At 26.0% G+C, this 21485-nt stretch overlaps 1 protein-coding gene across 1 annotated transcript; it reads right to left on the reverse strand.

Annotated features, from left to right (window-relative positions):
• Nucleotides 1–6697: 6697 nt before the first annotated feature.
• LOC112680564 (kynurenine/alpha-aminoadipate aminotransferase, mitochondrial-like) lies at nt 6698–21305 on the reverse strand. Its single transcript, XM_025550699.1, has 10 exons — nt 21216–21305; nt 20600–20659; nt 17617–17812; nt 15362–15530; nt 14066–14255; nt 12343–12459; nt 11316–11459; nt 10947–11253; nt 10582–10790; nt 6698–6861 (listed from the first exon to the last, which is right to left on the reverse strand). Exons 2-10 carry the CDS (start codon nt 20633–20635, stop codon nt 6811–6813), a joined length of 1419 nt encoding a protein of 472 aa, XP_025406484.1. The 5' UTR covers nt 20636–20659; nt 21216–21305; the 3' UTR covers nt 6698–6810.
• Between the last annotated feature and the right edge of the window lie 180 nt (nt 21306–21485).

Here is a 21485-nt window from a genome sequence, read left to right on the forward strand (position 1 = left end):
TCTAAAATTTCTTTACCACATAAATCGATTAACTCGTTCTGTATTGTCTTGCTAATATATGTTGCTTTTGAAGAAGAATTTTTCAGATGATTTTCAAGCATAGAATCTCCGGCTTTGACTCGAAATTTTAAAAGTTCTTTAAAATTACCTTCGTTTATTGAACTTCTTCCATCTTCAATGGTAGACGATAAATCTAGTTGGCCATCGTCTCTATGCCCTCGAAAAGGGATGTTTTGTCTTCCCAAAAATATAATACTTTCTATAATTGGAATAAGTCTTTCCTGATTTTCTTTTATTTCTTGCATTCGTTTTGTATCTAATAAGTTGTGTATTTGAAATTTGGGATTATTGTAATTTTGTAAAAAAAGTTTAGCCATTTGGACAGACTCATTGTGATATCTAGTGATTTCATGTCTATGTAAATCCCCTGTATTTCCTTGTAATTTTGCGAACTTTGTCAGTGGTTGAGTAACTAATTTTTGTAATTCTACATTTCGTTGAAAACCACCTTGTTTTGTACATTAAACAAAGGACAATATTTGCAATATAAACCTTATTTTGATGGTGAAAATACTAACCATATAAAATTATTTAAATGTTGTTGCCCAAGAAATCGACGTATTAATTTACCGTTTTTATTATGCTCAGAGAAAGGAAATATGTAATTTGTTGGTGGTACCCAATGATTCACTAGGAGTTCACGCTTCGTATAATTGTCAATATTTTTTCCAATATAATCTCCTACATCATTAGAATGAAGATGGAAATCATGACTAGAAGTAGCTAATACTGAATCAATGTTCGAATTAAGTTCTTTTACTGAATTATCTGAAATATGTTCTTCAGGTATGCTGCATTTAACTGTGGTTTTTTTTGAAATTGGTTTGAAAAATGGAACTTATTTTTGAAGAAGAACGCTTTTTATCAGTACTTGTATCCTATGAAAGTAAAGAAAATGTAATAATTTAAAATCATTTTATGATGACAGTATGAAGTCATCATGGGAAAAAAATTTTCGGCCATAGGAATAAATAAATTCAAATCTGTTTTCAGAACCCTTATCGCTTCACTGTATCAAATAAGATTATTTAAAATGCACAAAAGTTGGTTTTTAATTCAAATCAATGACAGTGTATTAAAATTCAAAATACAAAATACTTACCATTTTTTAAATACACTTGTTTTCTCACTGCTCGTTGAACGCTGTGTCGTTGTTTGTATTCCGTAGGAAAATGATAATGTTTTATTATATTTAATATTGTAATAATAGAAATAGTCAATGTAGTATGTGTGATTACGACGATAAGATAACGTGAACGGTCTACGCCGTCGTTAGCCAACGCCGATGCGATTATAAAAAAATAGAAATTACAGAACTATAAATAGAATCGACCGAAACCAATATGAATTTTACAAATCATTATAATCTAATTAAGAAAATATGTTATAAGAATAATTTTAAATATTGTTTTAATATATTATATAGTATATATACATATAATTTTTTCCCCGACCTTTTTTTTTAAAAAAATTTGGGGGGGCATTGCTCCCCTTGCCCCCCCTTGTATCCGCGCCTGTTTAAAGGATATGCCTCATCTGCAACAAAAACAAAAGGAAATGTTTCCTCTAATTCTTCGTGAATTTTTCTTGGTGTAGTTGGCAAATTTAATTTATTTTTATCAAGTAATTTTCCAAAATTGGATTCTTTTAAAATGCCTCCGACGCTATTTCGACCATAATCACCGACATCAATAATTATAAACTTGGCATTAGCATCAACGACTGCCTGTAGAACGATGAAGTGGTGCCCTTTGTAATTAAAGTAGGCAGATCCTGAATTTGGCGGACATTGAATTGCTATATGTTTACCATCTATAGCTCCAAGGCAGTTTGGGAAATTCCAAGATTTTTCAAATTCACTTGCAATTTTTAACCAACCTTCGGTGGACGGTAAAGGCATATACTGTAGTGATAAAATTGTCCATATTGCTAAACATGTATCTTTCACAATTTTACCTGCAGTAGTAGCTCCTATTCGAAGGTTATAGTGTAGGCGTTGGAAACGTTCCCCAGAAGCCAGAAAACTAAAAAAAATAAATATATAAATGTTTATTACCTACATTAAAAAATATATATATTATATTAACTCGTTGTTTTTATTACTATTAATATATAATAGTTAATAGGTATATTATATAATAGTACAATTAAAATCTCAAAGAATGCACTTAACATTTCACAAAATCAAAAATGTATCGTAAACTGACATTTATGAGTGATTAATAATCATGATTGTTTATAATAGTTCTGAATCGTCTTAATTAATTGTAGTAATTGACACTTGGTTTTAATTTTGAACAAACGACATAAATTCATAATTATTAATACGTATAATTACGGCATTGTCTGTATTCAATATAAATAAATACCTAGTATTAATTATTCTTTTTTCTTTTTCAGTATCAGTGTGCAAAAATAAATGGACTTCTCTTAGGAATTCATACGCAAGAGAGTTGCGTGAAATAAAAAATAAAAAATCTGGATCAGCTGCATCAAAGAAAAGGAAATGGTATCTCTTTGAAAGCATGAGTTTTTTGTCAAATTTCATGTTACAACATAAACAAATGACTAGCAACGTAAGTGATAGTTGAACGAATCTGATGAACGCAGTGAATCTGAGGAATACTCGTTTGATACATCACTAGTAGAAGACAATACCTCAACACCAGAAGATGGTACAGTATCAGATTGTGAACAACAACTAAATGAAGCAGTATTCAAAAGACCGAAAAAACCTAAAACTCAGTTTAAAACAGCAAGTGAACAATTAGCTGAGCCAATGATAAAATTTTTAAAGTAAAGGACTAAGCAAATTAGCACTGAAGATTCATCAGAACTATTATTTTTCAAAAGTTTAATTCCCGATTACAAAAAACTTAACGATCAAAATCAACGTCGCTTTAAACAAGTTGTATTATCAACTTTAAACAATTTTATTGATGACCAAGAACAAAATAAACAAGCACAAATGACTTCATTTCAAAATGGACAACAGTTATATTCTTTGCAAGTAGGACAAGATGGAGGGCAAAATATGAATAACTTCTACAATGCTTTTGCGTCTGATGTTGCATCACCTAATACAGATAGTAGCAGTTCATATGATTAAGTTAACGAGTACACAATTTATATAAAATAATATCATACTATTTCTTTTTATCTATTTACATAAAATTTAATAAATTTAATAATGATGTACCACTAAATACAGTCAAATATCATACTAAAATATTAGTCTTATCAAATCTTACCTTAGTGTAATTAAAAGCCTTTCCTCTGGAGAAATACTTCTTCTGAAATTAGTGTCTTCTTTTCTTATTTCCTCTCCTATTTGCTGTATGATATAATCAAAAGTTGAAATACTAACACGTGTATAATTTTTAAATTTTTTTTCATCAGATCGTAATTCACATATAAATGATACAATTACGTTGTGAGTGATACGTTTTTGGTTTAATGGGTGTACCCATATCTTTTTTTTCTCCGTTCTTCTAAATTGTGTAGAGAGTACCACATGCAAATGGCAACATCTTCGTCAGATGACATTTTTGAAACTAAAAAATTGTTTGTCTAGACTTGTCTTGACTAACTGATATGCGTATATAGAAAACAAATTGTTTTAAGTTGATTAAAACAAATATGACTAACGATGACTAACACAGTTTTGCTCTTTTGGTGTGCGATCGGCCTTAGTTATAGAAATGATAAAAATCAGCGAAAGCTTAACTTTTTAAGAATAAAGGTAAGATGTTGGCTGTTTTTTTTTTATATATATTATTAAATACTAATTTGACTATGTATCTAAATTTAAATTCTGAGTGTTTCTTATACTTCAGCTTTACTTAGAAGTCACAATCGTTTTACTAAAGAAATAATTATGTTATAATACACCTATCTCTTCACACAACATACCCAAAAGGTGCCTCTGCCTGGTAAAGGAAGCTGAATGTTTTTTTTTGAGATAATTTACTAAATTATGCCTTGGTACCGGTACAGATTTATACAATAAGCAACTTTCAATTTATGTTGTATCATTTTATTCGTACACTGTAAGTACACTTGTTCCAGAAAAAAAAAAAATTTTATCATTAAAAGTGCAAGTATAAAACTTATTTATATTTTTAATACAACATTTTCATTAGGACCATACAGACAGTAATATAAATGAAATGGTTAAAGAACCAATGATTTATATGTAGATGAACATTTCATTAATGATTAAGAAGTGAGTTTACCTATGTTGTACATAATTCAATCATAGATAAATTAATTAAAATTAGTTACATAGGTGCATACCTACATACTTACATATTATTATTAAATAATTTTAATTTTTAAATGTATCTATATAATACCTATTTATTTATATACTGAAAAAATTGTTTAGGAAAATATTCGTGTTAATATTTGCTACGCAATCCCACTTGTTGAGAGTAGTGTTGTTCGATTATTTTGTGTATTTTGAGTTGCCCCCGGTCTTGGACCTGAGTAAGAAAGTGACCGTGCTCTGTCACCAACGAAGTTGGCAACACTGCATCGCCGTCGCCCTGGTCCGGTCGACGACGCGTGCACCGCCGCTAACGGTCGTTTGATCGCGGTCTGTTCTGTTCTTTTGAAGCATTTCACGACGATCGACGTGCTTTTCTTGTCGTTCCGGTGTCCATACATTTTAACATATTCTCGTGTGTGGTCGTCATTACGGGCAACCACGTGTTCAGGTCCGGATTTACACTAGCTGCTCAGCCGTCGCTATCCATTGCCAGCTCCGGCCTACAGAGTGGTGTTCCCCGTTACCTCACCATTTATATATTTGGTTGTATATGTGTTCGCATAAATCGATTAATAAATAAATCGTATAAATCCATTATATAATATTGCTCAAAAATATAACTTGTACACTTTGTTAATGTTATATATACTTTGTATTGTTATTATTATTGTTATTCTTCTCACGACGGTCCGGAGGATCCAGCGTCCGACGTATGCCCGAGTAAGGCCGGTTGGCGCGAACAAGTGTGTTTACTAATGTCGATAAATTTGAAAGTAATGAACAACCTGTGAGTTCTTAAATCATGTTAAATGTACCTATATAGTATCTATTTATTTATATACTGAAAAAATTGTTTAGGAAATTAGTTGGGCCTATATTTGCAACTTAATCCCACTTGTTGAAAAAATTAAATTGTAATAATTTAGTTACTTACATATTATGTTTTGAAATAAACTATTGAACAATTTTAATTTATTAATTACTCAGTATTACATTTTTAAACTCTAAAATGGAAATTTGTTTGTCAATCCTTACAAAACAAGCAGAAAGTAAGAAGTTTTTGAATAATGAAATTTACATATAGTTTTGTAAAAATAACATGGTTTTAGTCTATGCTCGAATGCATAAAGTATTTTTATGTTATTCTATTTGCACCGCAGTGCAACATTGCCTCTAGAAATATCTGAATATATTCTTTTGATGGAGTATAAAAAATTAGAAAAAATTCTATAACTTAATGAATTTTAAAAATTGTTAAAATAAAAACTAAATAGGTACAGGGATATGATAAAAAAAAAAATGAAAATTTTCATCAGTTGAACAGCAATTGTATAAAAAAATGTTGGGCCGATCATATCTTTCTCCGCCTGAGCCGAAATACTCTCAGTCCGCCCCTGGAAGGAATGTAGTAGCACGTGATATATGTAATGTTAAAGATTGTATTAATTATAAATATTATATGTAGATTGTATAATAATAGAAATCGCCTTTATAATCGCATCATGCAATTAATCTAATAATATGGATTGTGCTGATTAATAAAATATTAGTATATAAGGATAAACAATATATTCAGTGTTGAGCCTAGATAAATACTTTTTTTATTTAGATAAAGATAAAATACTTCAAATCTATCCAGATAAAAATAAAAATGAACAAATCCAAAATTATCTATTTAATAGATAAATATAATTTATCTAGATAAAAAACAGATAAATTTTTAAATAACAATGATTTCAAATTAAAATTGTACTAGAAGTCTAGTAAAATTTATAGACTTATCACATATTTATAGCATTTGTGTAAGGCAAAAGCCTAGTAGAGTAGTAAATTGTAGTGTAGTTACTATAATTTAAAAATTATTTTTTTGTTTAGAATAAAAAAAAACATAGGTACATTTTGCTATCCATTATCTTTATTTTTGAATCTCATAAAAGTTTTTAATTTTATAACCAAAATTGTATATATTCAATTATAACTATGTTTGATCTCTATTAAAAAGACAATAAATAGATAATTTTCATTATGAATTAAAGATAATTCATCATACAAACATTTATAAATAAATTTTGTCAAACATAAAGATTACCTGGTTAGTGTTACACTTATAATATTATGTCCAAATATTGCTGTGATTTCAAAGGATCATTTTACATATTTGCAAACAGTTTTCTTAATAATTGTGAAAAAATTATATAAGTTTAACCTATAAGTCACATAAATATTATAATTTGATTTGTTTTTTGTTTTAAAATATGTTAATATTTTGAGGAGTATTTATTTTATTCAATTAAATTTTTATTTATTTGAATTAAAAATAACTGTTAACATTTCTAATGTTAAAGAATGAGATATTCAACATTCAAATAATTTGTATTTTATTACAGTTTCCACAATTGTTTTAAATTATTTATAGATATTTAAGTATTAAAAAGTATTATTTTTTTTAAAAAATATTTTGATTGTGTGATTGTTTGTCATTAAATTAGCTTTAATTCTTCTCGTATAGATTCCGCCAATAGTGATATTCCCTGGAATCAAAATATAATTTTAGGTTATTCTAAACATTAAAAATAATATTAATTATATTGTAATTAAAATATGTTAGGGTTTTAAAATATTAATTTATTCATACTGTGTAGAATATATTATTCCTTAAAAGACCCAAAATAAAGTGAGGAACATTTATATGTTACCGTCAATATGGATAATTCAGGTATTTTGCAAAATACCTAGGCATTATGCAAATTGCTGACCCATTTTAGGCAATGTAAATAAAACATATGATTTTCAATATTATTTTACATATAACCTAGGTATGTTATAAAATACCTAGGCATTATGCAAATATTTATTATATGTTATATAAAATCAAATTTTTATCCATTATTACTGTTATAAAAATATTTTACTTAAACTATTATTTACTTATTATTTTATAGAAAAGTGACGTTTTGAAGTACACAAAATGTTATTTTTAAGGCAAATACACTTTTTACTTTGACACTTGGAATAAAAAACACATTTTAAAAACCCTTGGCCAATTCTTGTGGATTGAATTTTTATTATCTCATTATACTGTTCATCAGATAAAAACTAGTATTAGTGGCCAAGTTTTGAAAAAAATGTTATAGTTTGTTATAAAAATTTGATTTCATATAAATCATTATATAATTCATAGTTGCAACCAGTGCCGGATTAACAAATTTACCGCATGGGGGCAGATTTTAAAATTCTGCCCTTCAACCCCCTCTACAAACCAAAAAATAAATATGTATAGTACATGTATATATATATGTATACAACAAGTAACAACATAGTTAAAATTGTTTAATTAATTTATACATATAAACATATTGTAACACCGGTATTTTTTAAATTTATAGACCTTAGTAGGTACTAAATATAAACATTTTAATACAAATTTATTCAATATAAGACATTTATAACTATTTTTTAGCTTTCTATGTAACAAATTCTCTAATAATATCATTCCAACCTATAGTTTTCAGGAAATTATTTGCAATAGATAATTATGTTTTCTGGTAGTTCTTGACTCTTTTTAAAACCGAGAAGGATCTTTCCCCGCTAGCATTTGAACATATACAATGTATATATATATAAAAAAATTTTAAAGCTATTTCCACAATAGGAAATGAATCATTTAACTTTGATACTGTTAATACTCCAAGAAAACTGTGCAGAGATAATTTTTCATCTTCTGAAAAATACTTCATTATTGTTTTAAATTGTATAATCTCATTCTCAAGTTCCAGTTATAAACACTATAAATGTTTACTAGTTACTTTGATTTTAAAATAAAATATTAGGTACGTTTGTTTTCCAGTCAATCGTGATTCGTGGTGAATCGAACTCGACAATGACGACAACTATGACCGCGAGACGAGAAAGAGAGAGAGATAACAAAATTGCAAAATAAAACAATTGCTTGGTAGTGTGTAAATAAATTATTTGAAACTATTATATTCAAATTTAATAATCTGATGGTTATGAATTATAATACACACATAGAGATATATAAGAAATACAATAAACACAATTTTATGTCAGTGTAATGAAAATAAAAATGCATAGGTCTGAGCGCTAAACAATAATAATATGGTTTTACTCTTAATATGCTAAACGCCCATAGACGAAATAACTCAGCGATTTAAAATAATATAAAATAATTATTATAATTATAATATTATATAATTGTTATTAATATTTTTCAATAATAAGTTAGGTAATAATTTTTCCTAAAAACTAGTATATATATTAGAAAATTTCAAAACTTTTGTTGACGCCGTCAAAAAATTGCCACCTCTTAAATTTTGTCGCCCGGGGCAGTTTCTCCTTAGCCCCCATAATCCGGAACTGGTTGCAACACCGAAATGAGACACAAAAATGACCAGAAAAATTACGATACCTATTGTAATACAATTATTATTATGTTCAATATTGTACCTCAGAATTATTATTATAGTAGTAAGAGAATATTAATTTTAATTACGTTAAATCGTGCACGCACATTTTTGATAAACGAGAAGTAAAGTCGTTGTTAATAGGCGTTGCCCAATTTTGTTTATTTTCATCATATTGCCTACTCCACGTTTGGCATTATACATAATACCTAGGCAAAGCTCGTATTATGTATTTTTCCGAGTGGTTTTTGGCATTTTATATAATGTCTAGGCATTTTGAAATATACCGGATTATCTATATTGCCGGTAACATATATAGATATATATAGGTTTCAAAATTAGCGATCAATGTGTATAAGCATTTGAAAAACAGACTTCCAATATATAGAACAATTAAAAATATAATATATTATATATCTATATTCTATGTAATTCATTGATAATTTGTTAATTATTTTATGACAATATTATTTTAATCTTTTTAACGGTGGAATATGCAAGTTCAACTGTGTAGACTTATTTGTGGATCGATATAAGCGAATATAGGTAAACCTGATACATTTATATAAAATGTTTTTAAATAATTACTCATTGATAAATTAATTTTATCTTTTTTATATATATGATATTTTATACTTTTATTTATATTTTTATAATCTAAAATAGTAGCTACATCTTTAGCTTGATATTATCTTTATCGATTTATGTTTTTACTTTTAAGTTGTTGAATACATGTTCTAGTTCCATATTTTGTATTTATTTAAAACATTTAATCATTTAAATTCAAATTCTTGAGTCTTAGAGTGTATGAATTCTCTGATATTTTAGAAAACGGAATAGTTGCATTAGCTTGGGGACATTATAAAATAAATATACCTAGAGATAATTTTACTACCCATAATAACAATTTAATTAAAACAAATAATTTGAAATGAAATAAATATCCCAAACCATCACCATTTGAAAATCTAAATTTAAAAAGAAAAATATTTTAAATATTATTTTTTAAATTGCAAAATTTATTTTAGATTTTATTATTTTGAAATGAAAAAAATATTTTAGATTTTATTTTTTTGAAATGAAAAAATATTTTAAATATTATTGTTTGAAATGCAAAATTTATTTTAGATTTTATTGCTTGAAATGAAAAAAATATTTTTAATAAACCAAGTCAGAAATATAAAAGTGCACCAGGACCGGTATATATATATATATATATATATACTACTTACACTGTTTACAGTCTACTTTATTAGAGTATTATTTATTGTGAAATATATTAATACAATCGATCGATTGAAACGGCTGCGACGGGCGTATTTACAATAAATAATATTATATGTATCTACAATTAGTTCGATCAGTTTTCATCGAATATCGATGATAAGCTGGTAAATACATACTTATAAAAGAATTTATAGAATTATCGCAGCACACTTCAAAGGCGCTCGTGGCACACCAGTCGGAAACCACTGTTCTAGACAAACAACTGTTTCGAATAGGAAATAATCAATGATTTTCAATATATAAGCTAGGTACTGATAACTGTACTGAGATGCTAACGCTAACCAATATTAGAAAAAATTTTATAAAAAATGTCCTAACCTACAAATTTAATAGTTATTTCAAAATTTTCAATGAAACGTGCAAATAAAAAAAAAATATATTATATAATGAGTAATACAGCATACTATTTATCAACATTTTATATCAATACTTGACGTATTTATTATTTAGTATACAAATTGAAACTTTGATCATACTTCAATTACTGAACAATAATTAAATAAATATTGAAAAAATGTAAAACTAAAAAGAAATACATACTCTATCTATTTCTTCTTGTGTTGCAATAGAATATGAAATTCGAACATACGGACTGGAATTTGTATAATTAGTTGCAAACGCATATCCGGGCGCTAAAACTACTAGTTTTTTCAAACACCTAGAAGTAACTAATGGTTTTGTATCATTCAGACCGATGATTTTTAACCAAAGGAACATTCCTCCAGTAGGTTCATACCATTCAGCTAATCCTATGAATGAAAATAGTTGTTTAATAGAGATTATTATATTACACATAATAATATTTGAACATATTTCACTCAATATTATTTTATGATATTCACATAATATAATAATATTATATTATACTCTTGTTAATTTATAGTAAAATTATTGTTAAGACTAACCTTTTAATTCTTTTTCGACGGCTTGCATCGTGTGATCTCTTTTTTGCTGGTAGAATTTTTTGACTTGCATAGTATGAGAAGTGAAGCCATCTATACCCCATTTTGATAAAAGCTTATATAAAAGCATTTGTGATAATGATGACGCGTTTATTGATGATGTTTGCATGTGTAACTCCATTTGACGAACTAACATTTTGGGTCCAGTTACGAAGCCAACACGTAACCCAGAACTCATGATTTTTGAAAAAGAATCAAATCGAAGCACACGGCCTTCTATATCCATGGACATAAGACTGACGGGATTTTTCTAAAATCATATTGCTGTTAATTGAACGCTTCCTCGTAGAAATAAAAAATTATAAAATTTACCTGTCCAAAATTTAAGTAATAATATGGATCATCTTCGAGAATTAACATATTGTATTCGCAAGCAAGTTGATAAATTTCTCGTTTCCGATTTGTAGTTAGTGTAGTGCCTCCTGGATTTGATGCAATAGGGTTCAAATAAATCACCTAACAGAAAAATATATGATATAAAAACGTAAAATAAAAAAACGCAATCGGAAAGTGAAATCTTTAATAAATATCCAGTTAATTTCAAGTTTAAATATTCTAAATATATAAATGTGAAACAAATATCTTATTAAATTTTGTTTTAAAATATGAAACCTTGATTATTTTTTGTAATAGTGTTTGAACATTTCTAAGTCGGGATAAAAAGCTCTATACCTGTTTTCTGACTAATTTTCTTATTAATACAAATATTATTTGCTTGTCTTAATATCCTGTTCATGTATCACTTATTTGTGTATCTGAGAGATTATTATATAACATAATGCGGAATAACTCGAGATGGTTTGTGAATTAAGTCTATCCCAATAATTCATCAATAAAATATTTATACCTTGTTCATATTTAACTTTAGTATTCTCCTTTCAAAATATAACTATGAATACTGATTATTGTAGGCAATCGTGGATTGGCCGTAATTATGTTAGTATACTGCTACAGTGCTAAATTATTTCAGTGACGTCAAGACGAGAGAATTACTATTTTAACCATGTGGACAGTTAATGTGTAATCTTTACAATATTTTGGGCAATTATTGTGTATGTGTTTATCATTATTATATGACTTTATGATTAAACTATGATAATATTTTTGAAGAAAAAATTATATTCAAGAAAATCCCTGAATAAAACCCAAAATATGCTACATAATGCGGATGTATAGTGAACAGTTTATGAATTATCGCAACTTGCAAATGACTTGTTATTAGACCCATGAAAAAGTGCCATTGAAGTGGTCAAAAATAAAAATAAATACTAAAAAATTAAATATAAATAAATACTAAAATCTAAGCCACTATAAGACTAATTAAACAATATTGATATACTTTTGGTATCGATTGCATTTTTTCCTTTCTTTCCATCAAGACTTTCTTAACGTCTTCCACAATTATGCCACTCGAATCTTGTTTCATGGTTATAATTTCAACGTCATAAGGTTTGAACTGGAAATGTATATATGGTTATTTAATAAGTTGTGTCTATTTTAAATAATATATTATAAAGCTTTAAGAACACGTTGATCAATTAAACAGGTGTGGTGTATGCATGGGTATGCATTTATATTGTTTTATTTCATAATAAAAAAAGATTTTAAATTTTGTAATATAATATCATAAACCAGTGTTGTAAGCAGTATTTTTTTGAATTTTTTTTTTTGAGGAGTAGAAGGCACTACATGTTTTTCTTACGTTTTTACAATACCTACTTAGCATCTATTACTTCATATAACCCCATTGTTTGTAAACATTAAATGTTCATGTATATAATTTTTTCTTTAATTAACTGTACAGCTATTGGTAACTATAGTCTAAAGTATTTACTATATACTATAGGTACGTTTAACCAAGGTTTGGAAAGTTGATGATATTTTTTGACTCGGTTAAGTTAAGTTAATTGAGTTCATGTTTAATTAAGTTAACGATTAAGTTAATGCACATGAGAATAACATAAATAAGTTAAAAATGAAGTTAAAAAATATCATTTTTAATTTTTAATATAGTTAATTACAAAAAAAAATATATTTACATTAAGCCCTGATATAAGTGATATATATATATATATATAAATATTAATAATTTACTATCATATTTAACATTAAAAATAATTAAAATGCAGAAAAATCTAATTATATTCAAATTAGAGTAGAAAATTATAAATTTCTTCATTGGGATTGTTTTTAAGCACTCAAATGTCAAATTTATGGTAATTTATGTAGTCTCCGGCAGAACCCCTATTCATAGCTAATACCATGATAAATATTATGGTTTCATCTAAAAAATTTTCGAAATTTTTATTTTTATATTTTTCTAAATTCCATAAACTTGTTATCGAATGCGGCATTTTACAAAAATATTTTTCTGGCCTTGAAAATCAAAATAAACTTAATTGGGATAAATAAAAAAAAAATACGTTAATTTCAAGTTAATCTGTAAGGAAATGAGTTAAGTTAATAAGTTAATTTAATTTATCAGTAATGAAATAAGTTAAAGTAAAATTAATTTAACTTATGCCCATGCTTGCATTTAACATACTTACATTAACATTATTGAAAATTATGGGTTTACATTTATTAATATAAGTTATTTATTAAATAATTAATATAAAATAATTATATTATAATTCGATTCTAAATTTATAATTTAAAATTTACATATACGATACGTCTTTCTTTTCTGATGGAAAAAACATTTATTACTGATTCAATGTCTACATTTATATCTATGTGTACATTTATTAGTGTCAGGTCATTCAACCTATCTTCAAAAGTTGAATTTCTTTGGCAATTTTTTATGTTTAAAAATAGAAAAGCTTATTTTAACTAAAGTAGTATTAACTGTCAATGTTGAAAATAATTTCATTACTGTGTATATATTAGGAAAAACGTAGTCAAGTTTGAAAAAAAAAGAGTTTTTTTTTTGGGGTGGGGGGTGGGGGAGTGGTAGGTGCTTGCTGGCAATAACACTCCCCTCTTGGCTATAGCGATATTATACACTATTAGATGAGTGTGTTAGCTCATGCTGTTAGTAAAACTGAAGACATTGGGAGTACCAAGTCTATTGCTCCTGAATATATAGGATCTGGTAGTAGCACTGGATCATTAAAACTCATCAACATGTCCACAGCTTTAGATAATGCATCTTGAGTGCCAGATGTCACCATGATAGCTCTGTTTTCCCAATTTTGAGGCCCGTGAAATGAATCTTGCAATTTTTGTAATATATTAATAAGAGGGCGGTACCTAAAAATGTAAAGACAACATTTATGTTTTTGGTAATAATTGTTTTAAAATTAATATCTGAACACCTCACAAGTTCATTTTTAATATATACTGTACATCATTTATTCTCAATACTGTTTTAATTTAATTATTTGAAACAGAAGTTTAAAATAATTATTTATATATAAAATAGTTAACGAAAAACTTTAAATTTAATTTAAAACTAGGAATATAATACATATAATGATTAGTGTATAATATATAATCAGTAGGGCCGGGATTTTACTGCTCTAAAAAATGTAAAAAATAACTAAAAAATTTGAAAATCATAAAAAGTGCACTATAAAAATGCGTATAAAAATGTATTTATTATAGTTTAAAAATTATATTATGAAAATTGTGTTATCAAACATATTTCATTATATTTATTTAAAATAATCATAATAAAATAGGTACTTGTTTATTTAATATTTACATTTTATTTAACTTTATTTAAATTTAATTTATTTCATAACTAGTTATTATGGTCGTCGTTGGATTTTCGTAAATAAAAAAATTTCTTTTATATAATAATAATTAATAATAAAATAATTATAATATTTTGATTTTGTTCTACTTTTAATAAATTATGGGTCGATATTCTCGTATTCATTAGCTATCAATTTAGTAGATTACATACTAAATGTGCACATTTTAAGCGAAAAAATGCTGAAATGTGAAATCAAATATCCTAATATTTAAAAATGTATAGATAACATAAATTCTGAAAAATTCTCTAAAAAATTAAAAAATTCACTAAAAATAGCAACATATGCCCTTTATATGCATATACAGTTAAATTTGTCGTAAAACGCAAAAAAATTCAAAATAAAAACTATATTCAATTAATTAATATCATTTGAAACACGATCCAATCGTTTGGAAATCAGAAAAAAAGATGCATTTGAATCAAAATCCCAGTTCTAATAATCAGTAACCATTATTAATGCACAATCGACTTAAATTTAATGGAAAACTATTAAAACCAACGAACATATAATTATAATTATCCTTTGTAAATTCCAATTAGAATTAATTTGATTGTTTAAAGTAAGTTATTATTCACCAAGTATTTCGTAAAATCTTACCCTTGTGAAGGAAGATATTGTAAAGCAATAGATAGTTCTTCACCTTGAAGTTCAATACTTTCCCCGGTAATTAGTTCTACGCTAACTTTTTTAAAAGGAAAAGTCAATACATTCGGTACTCCTATAGCAAATTTAATGCAAGTGGGAGGTAAATGGTCCAGCTTACTACCTGTAAAATAATACGAAATTAATTATTAGTAATTAATTAGAGTATCACTCTGATCATTTAAATCAGAAGGATATACAGCATCACATACATTGTCATGGAGGGAGGAGATAGATCAAGTAAATATAATTTTATCAACAAATATATCTTTTACTATTATATAAACCAGTGGTTTTCAAACTGGGTGTTACGGCACTTTGGTTAGCCATGAGTATTCACTAGGTGTGCTGCGATCTTTTGAAAATGTACACTAAATGTTCTTTTTATTGTTCTCAACTTCATATCGAGCAAGGCGTTTTAAGACGATAAAAACTAAATTAAAAAATTCGGATATTTCTGTCAAATATTCGTCCAAGAACTAAAAATATTTGTAACGCTCATCAAGCATATATTTCTAACTAAATGTATGAACTATTTATTTATTTTAAATAAGCGATTATTCTAATTAAGTAATTTTCTAATGGGTAACAATAGTGAATATAATTAATCTAAAGATGTATGTCCACCAAACATAAATTTATGATTAAATAATTAAAAACAATTTTATTCATCTAATTTGATATAAAATAACAAATTAAAATAAATAAAGGCAGTGTGCTGTGAACATTTTTTCAACAGCATAGTGTGCTAAGTGCGATAAAACTTTGAAGACCACTGATATAAACCATGGGTCTCTTCGATTTGGGGCACATGAATTTATGGAGTTACAAGTCATGACTTTTAGTCTCTATTTATCACATGAGTAATATAGGAATTTACTTACACGTTTTCTATATCGAATGAACAGATCGATTAACTACGATAAGGATTTTGAATACGTTTTCGTAGTCTTCTTTAAACCGAATTTTCCACATTTTTAAATTGTATGTTTAATATAAGCTAAGTTATTAGTTTATTTTTTCTATTCCATGAAATGTTAGGGAAAAAAATGAAAGTACTGGAAAAGTAAATTTTACAATAAATGAAAATCAATTTTAAATTTCGCGTGTGATAGACAAAGACAGAAATAATTGAATTTAATCACTTTAAGCTGACCCAAATATCAAAATTACTAACTCTCCAAAATGTATTAAACATAGTAAAAATAAAAAAGGCAGAAAATATTAAATTTTTGTTTTAAAATAAATGTTATAATTAGTCTAGTATGTAATTTTAAGATGTATAAAAAACGGATAATGCTTTACATGAATAAATTTTAATTGTATATAGTTTTAAATAAAAATTAATTTCGATTAGAGGCTAGAATAATTTTCTCAAAAATAAGGCACTAATATTATCTTAAAAAATTAAAAATATTTTTTTTTTAAAATTCATAGTAAAATATGCAAAAAGTATGCTTTCATATGCGAAAAAAATGAAGTACATAATACAAAAATCTGATATAAATATGTATATAATAAAAAAATAATACCTACAGCTCAAAATTATAATTTTGTATTTCAGTATATCCATTCAAAACTTTTGCTACTTTTCTCAAAATTAATATCAATATTATCGAACATATATTTTATTATACTAACGCCACTGCAACACAAATTACCGAAAATCTATAAAATTAATCGATATATTCTCTAATATGCTTTATTATACAAAATACTATTTTAATTTTAAATATTCTCAAATATGCAAAAAATTAATTAATTAATTTACACGTTTCATGATTTGATTTGTAAAGGTTTCGAACCTGCACCGACTGCATAGAATCAAAAAAAAAATATATAAAATAAGATATTTCCGACCTCAAGTAATATTTAACTAATGAGAACCATTTCAACAATAATTTTTAGTCCAAGTTTTATCAATTAAATGTAGGTATGTTATACGAAAGTTATATAATTACTAACATTTTTGTTATCTAATATATCTAAGATCCATATAATTAATACAATATAAAGAATATTGGTTACGATAAAAAAAAAATAAAAAAATATTTTCTATAATGTAATGATATATTTTTAGTAGCTTAGCTCTCATGTTGTGAATACATACTATTCAAAAACTCAATTTAGAATATTTATGTTGCGTAGTGTGTATGTGTTCATGTGACTTATATGTATTTATACTGATCACAATAATTTGTTGTAATTACATATTTCTCGTAAAAGAGACGCTGATCGTTTTGATGACAACTTATTGATGAAACGTGAATAGTTTATTTTAGACGGGACAAAGGTCTCATCATTTGACAGTGATGATGCTGAATGATCTGGAATTGAAGAGTGTTTAGGTTGAGCCACCGACACATGTCCTAAGGAACTCGAATATAATTCATGTTGTCCTACATTCTGTAAAAATATAAAATATTACTATTCTAAAAAATATCGAAAAAGAAATTAAACATAAAACAATGATAAATATTATACGGTTGGGCAGTTTTTTAATAAATGTTTTCGTATTATTTAAGAGTTAAGAGTTACTTGTATTTTATTAAAGTAGATGTATTTTTTATAAATTAATTAGAATAAAATGAAACTAACATTAATGCTTAGTCAATAACACTGTTATTTTACATGAAAATAATTCATGCACCAGATAATATAAATATAAAACGATCTACTTAATAATTTCGTGCCTATCACGTATACCAATAAAAATATTTAAATTTATTTTTGTATAAACAATGGGTTGTAGGATAGGAATAACATTAATTTTACACGCAAATAAATGATTGCACACGTGGAATATGTGTGAACACACATGCCCATTTGATTAGGTGTAATATAAGGTTATCATTATTTAACTTTTATTAATTCTACTAATTAAAACCAAAAAATTCACATTTCTTATCAAAATTAAATTTAAATTGTACGCGTTCAGGAAAAAATGTAAAAACTTTATAAGATCACAAGATGGTTAAAAATTATTTTTAATTATAGAAGGAAATTTAAATTTATGTCATAATATAATATAAACATATAATAATTTGTTATCTATATATATATATAAATGGAGCCAAAAATGTATAACATTTCATCAATTGAGAATGGCTGGGCCGATTTGGCTCAAATTATTTTTTGATGTACACAATGTACAAAGGCAATACACGAATCATGAGTGGCTGGCAGAAAAAGCAAATTTAGCAGCAAAAAATTTGGACGTCAACAAATCGAATTTTAAAATATAACATTTGTTACCAGAAGACTTGGTGTCATACAAATTTATTGATACAGTTTGCGATGCTACTGAAGCTGTAAATTATCCAACAGAGTTTTTAAACTCATTGGATTTACTAGACAAGTCACCGCATAATTTACAACTGAAGGTTGGACATCCAGTTATTTTGGTTCATAATTTGAACCCACCATGGTTGTGCAACGGCACGCGATTAGTCATTAAAAAATGAATGAAAAATGTTATCGAAGCCATCATTTTAAATGGCAAATTCCGAGGTGAAAATATATTATTCCGCGAATCCTTATTTTACCCATAGATGTGCCAATACAATTTAAACGCCTTCAATTTCCAATTAAATTGGCATTTGTAATGACTATCAATAAGTCTCAAGACCAAACGATGTCTGTCTGTGGCTTAGATTTGAGCACATAATATTTTTCATACGGACAATTATACGTGGCGTGATCTCGAACCATCCAGTTTGTGTTGGCGAAAGATGGGATAACAAAAAATATTGTACACTCTGTTGCATTAAGGGATTGATATTTTTTTTTACTAATATTGTTATAATTAGCGATATATATCATTTTTAAGGATCAATTTTAATAAATTATTAAAAATATAAATGTTTGATGGTTTTTCATTTTTATATTTCGTCACCGTTCACAGCACTTCATACCTCTTCCACTTATATACCACATCCTTACACACTTATATTAAATTAGTTATTTTTTTCAGCAAAATATTCTCTAGAAACAATTTATATGACAATACAACGTTTGTCGGGTCAGCTAATGGTATATACATATATACAGAGTCGGTTTTAACTATTTCAGCGCCCAGTGCAAGTACTATTTTGACGCATCTGTCTCTTAAATAATTTAAACATATAACGTAAGAGATATAATTTGGGAAGCTGGAGGTCCATTCATAATCAAAAATGTTCAAAATAATTTTTCAAATTACTATACTTGCCACATATTTGTAAATCATACAGAGACATATATTATTTATAATATAGTGATAGTTTATAAAACTAATTGTAATTACAAGCGCAGCTAATACCTGCATGTTCATATAATAATAAAATTAATTTAGGAGTGTATTAAATCATATTGTGAACATTATTATTTTTTCTAGCTATAGTAAATTATTTTGCGCCCTGTGCCATCGTACACATCGATCGTATCTAAAGCCAGCCCTGTTATATACTCGTATCATTTATATTATGTATTTTAAATGATTATTATAAATAATTTGCACATGAAAAGTTATACTGATAGGTAATTTAGAATTATGGGTAGGTATAATTAAGCAATATAATTGATAATTAAAAAAAGTATAATTTACACAAATATGTTATAAGTAAACAGAACGAATATAATTAATAAGTCAATTAAAAACGTTTTACTTAAATGATTCGTGAAACTATCCAAATTATTTATACACCAAATAACAAAATTAACTGTAGATACCATTATAATGAATCATTTGTTAAGCATATTTATCATTTTATTACTATCGACATATCAAGTAAAAACCTTCATTAAAATTCTATCATTTATTTTAACTACTTTTTGCCAACTTCGTATTAGTTAGAAAAATAAATGTATGATCAAAATTAAATATAAGTAGTTGTACAGTATTTTAAACAATAATGTATCACACAATTTTTCAAATCCATGACATTGAATTTAATTTTTTTTTAATCCCTAAAAGATTTTATATGTTATTTATTTTTGAAAAATTAAAATGTACTAAATACTTTGCACAGAAAAACAAAATTTTTGATTTTCACTCCCGCTCTTCAATTTAAAAGTTCAAAATTAAATTACACATATCTTTAGGCGATACAGATATTAAGTGTTTCGAATATCGAGAAAATTGTTTATTCTGATATTTTTTAGGTTTACATTAAAACAAACTAAATAAACAAAATAAACAATATTAAAACTTACCAATACTATCGGCGTACATCTTCTTAAAGTTTTCATAGTATCCCAAGTATAGTTTGATATCTGTTAAAATGTATTAGTTAATTTACAAAAAACTCATAGCAAATAAAAGATATATCATAATCTTATTCATGTTAAATTTTTAAGAAAATTATGTATTCGTGCAATATCCTATATGCAAACAACATTTAATGTATTTTGTATATTATTATTTACTACTAAGTTTTTTAGTAAATGGTATAATTTAAAGAGCGGTTGAAGTATTTCTAATGTATTTTATTGTATGACCTTTGGAACAAATAAATGATCTAGTAAGCATAGGTAAAAGTAATATACTACTTTTAAATATACGGAAATGGTAATATATGAATATTTATATCGATTATTCGAACATTGATAATCCAAAAAAAAAAAAATGTATTATTAAAGGAATGTATACTATAATACAATAAAAACTTATTAAATAAGTAAAAAACTCAATAATTTGAATGTATTTGTGTTGATATTAAAAACCACCAATTTCATTGTAAAATATAATTAATGGATTATACATTGATTTTATTGATTAAGTTTAGTAATCTTAAAAATTAAATTAATTAAAATAAACTATTATAGGTACCTCAGAACAGAAGTATAGTGATTTATAAGTTATACGTCCAGTTAAAAATTTTAGTTAAAATTTATTATAATATAACTTAATTTTAATAATATAAATAATAAAATAAGTTAAATTTATATTTTATTGAAAATGTGATATATTATTCAAAAGATCAGACTTTTAAAACGTATGTAGTATTATTATGAGCTGAAAATAATGATTATATTCAAGTACGCAGTCTAAAATAATACTATAATAAAATGAAATGCTATGAGACAGGTATTTTATCAA

The sequence above is a fragment of the Sipha flava genome, unplaced genomic scaffold (assembly GCF_003268045.1).
Source record: "Sipha flava isolate LNK unplaced genomic scaffold, YSA_version1 177_pilon_pilon, whole genome shotgun sequence".
Lineage (NCBI taxonomy): Eukaryota > Metazoa > Arthropoda > Insecta > Hemiptera > Aphididae > Sipha > Sipha flava.

Bases quoted from the DNA above. Each gene is read 5' to 3' on its own strand.
- LOC112680564 (XM_025550699.1), bottom strand. From the start codon at position 20,635: ATGAAAACTTTAAGAAGATGTACGCCGATAGTATTG. The intron at 17,813-20,599 runs GTAAGTTTTAAT...ATATTTTTACAG, and splicing joins GATGTACGCCGATAGTATTG to AATGTAGGACAACATGAATT. The intron at 11,254-11,315 runs GTAAATTTTATA...ATATGATTTTAG, and splicing joins ATTACTTAAATTTTGGACAG to AAAAATCCCGTCAGTCTTAT.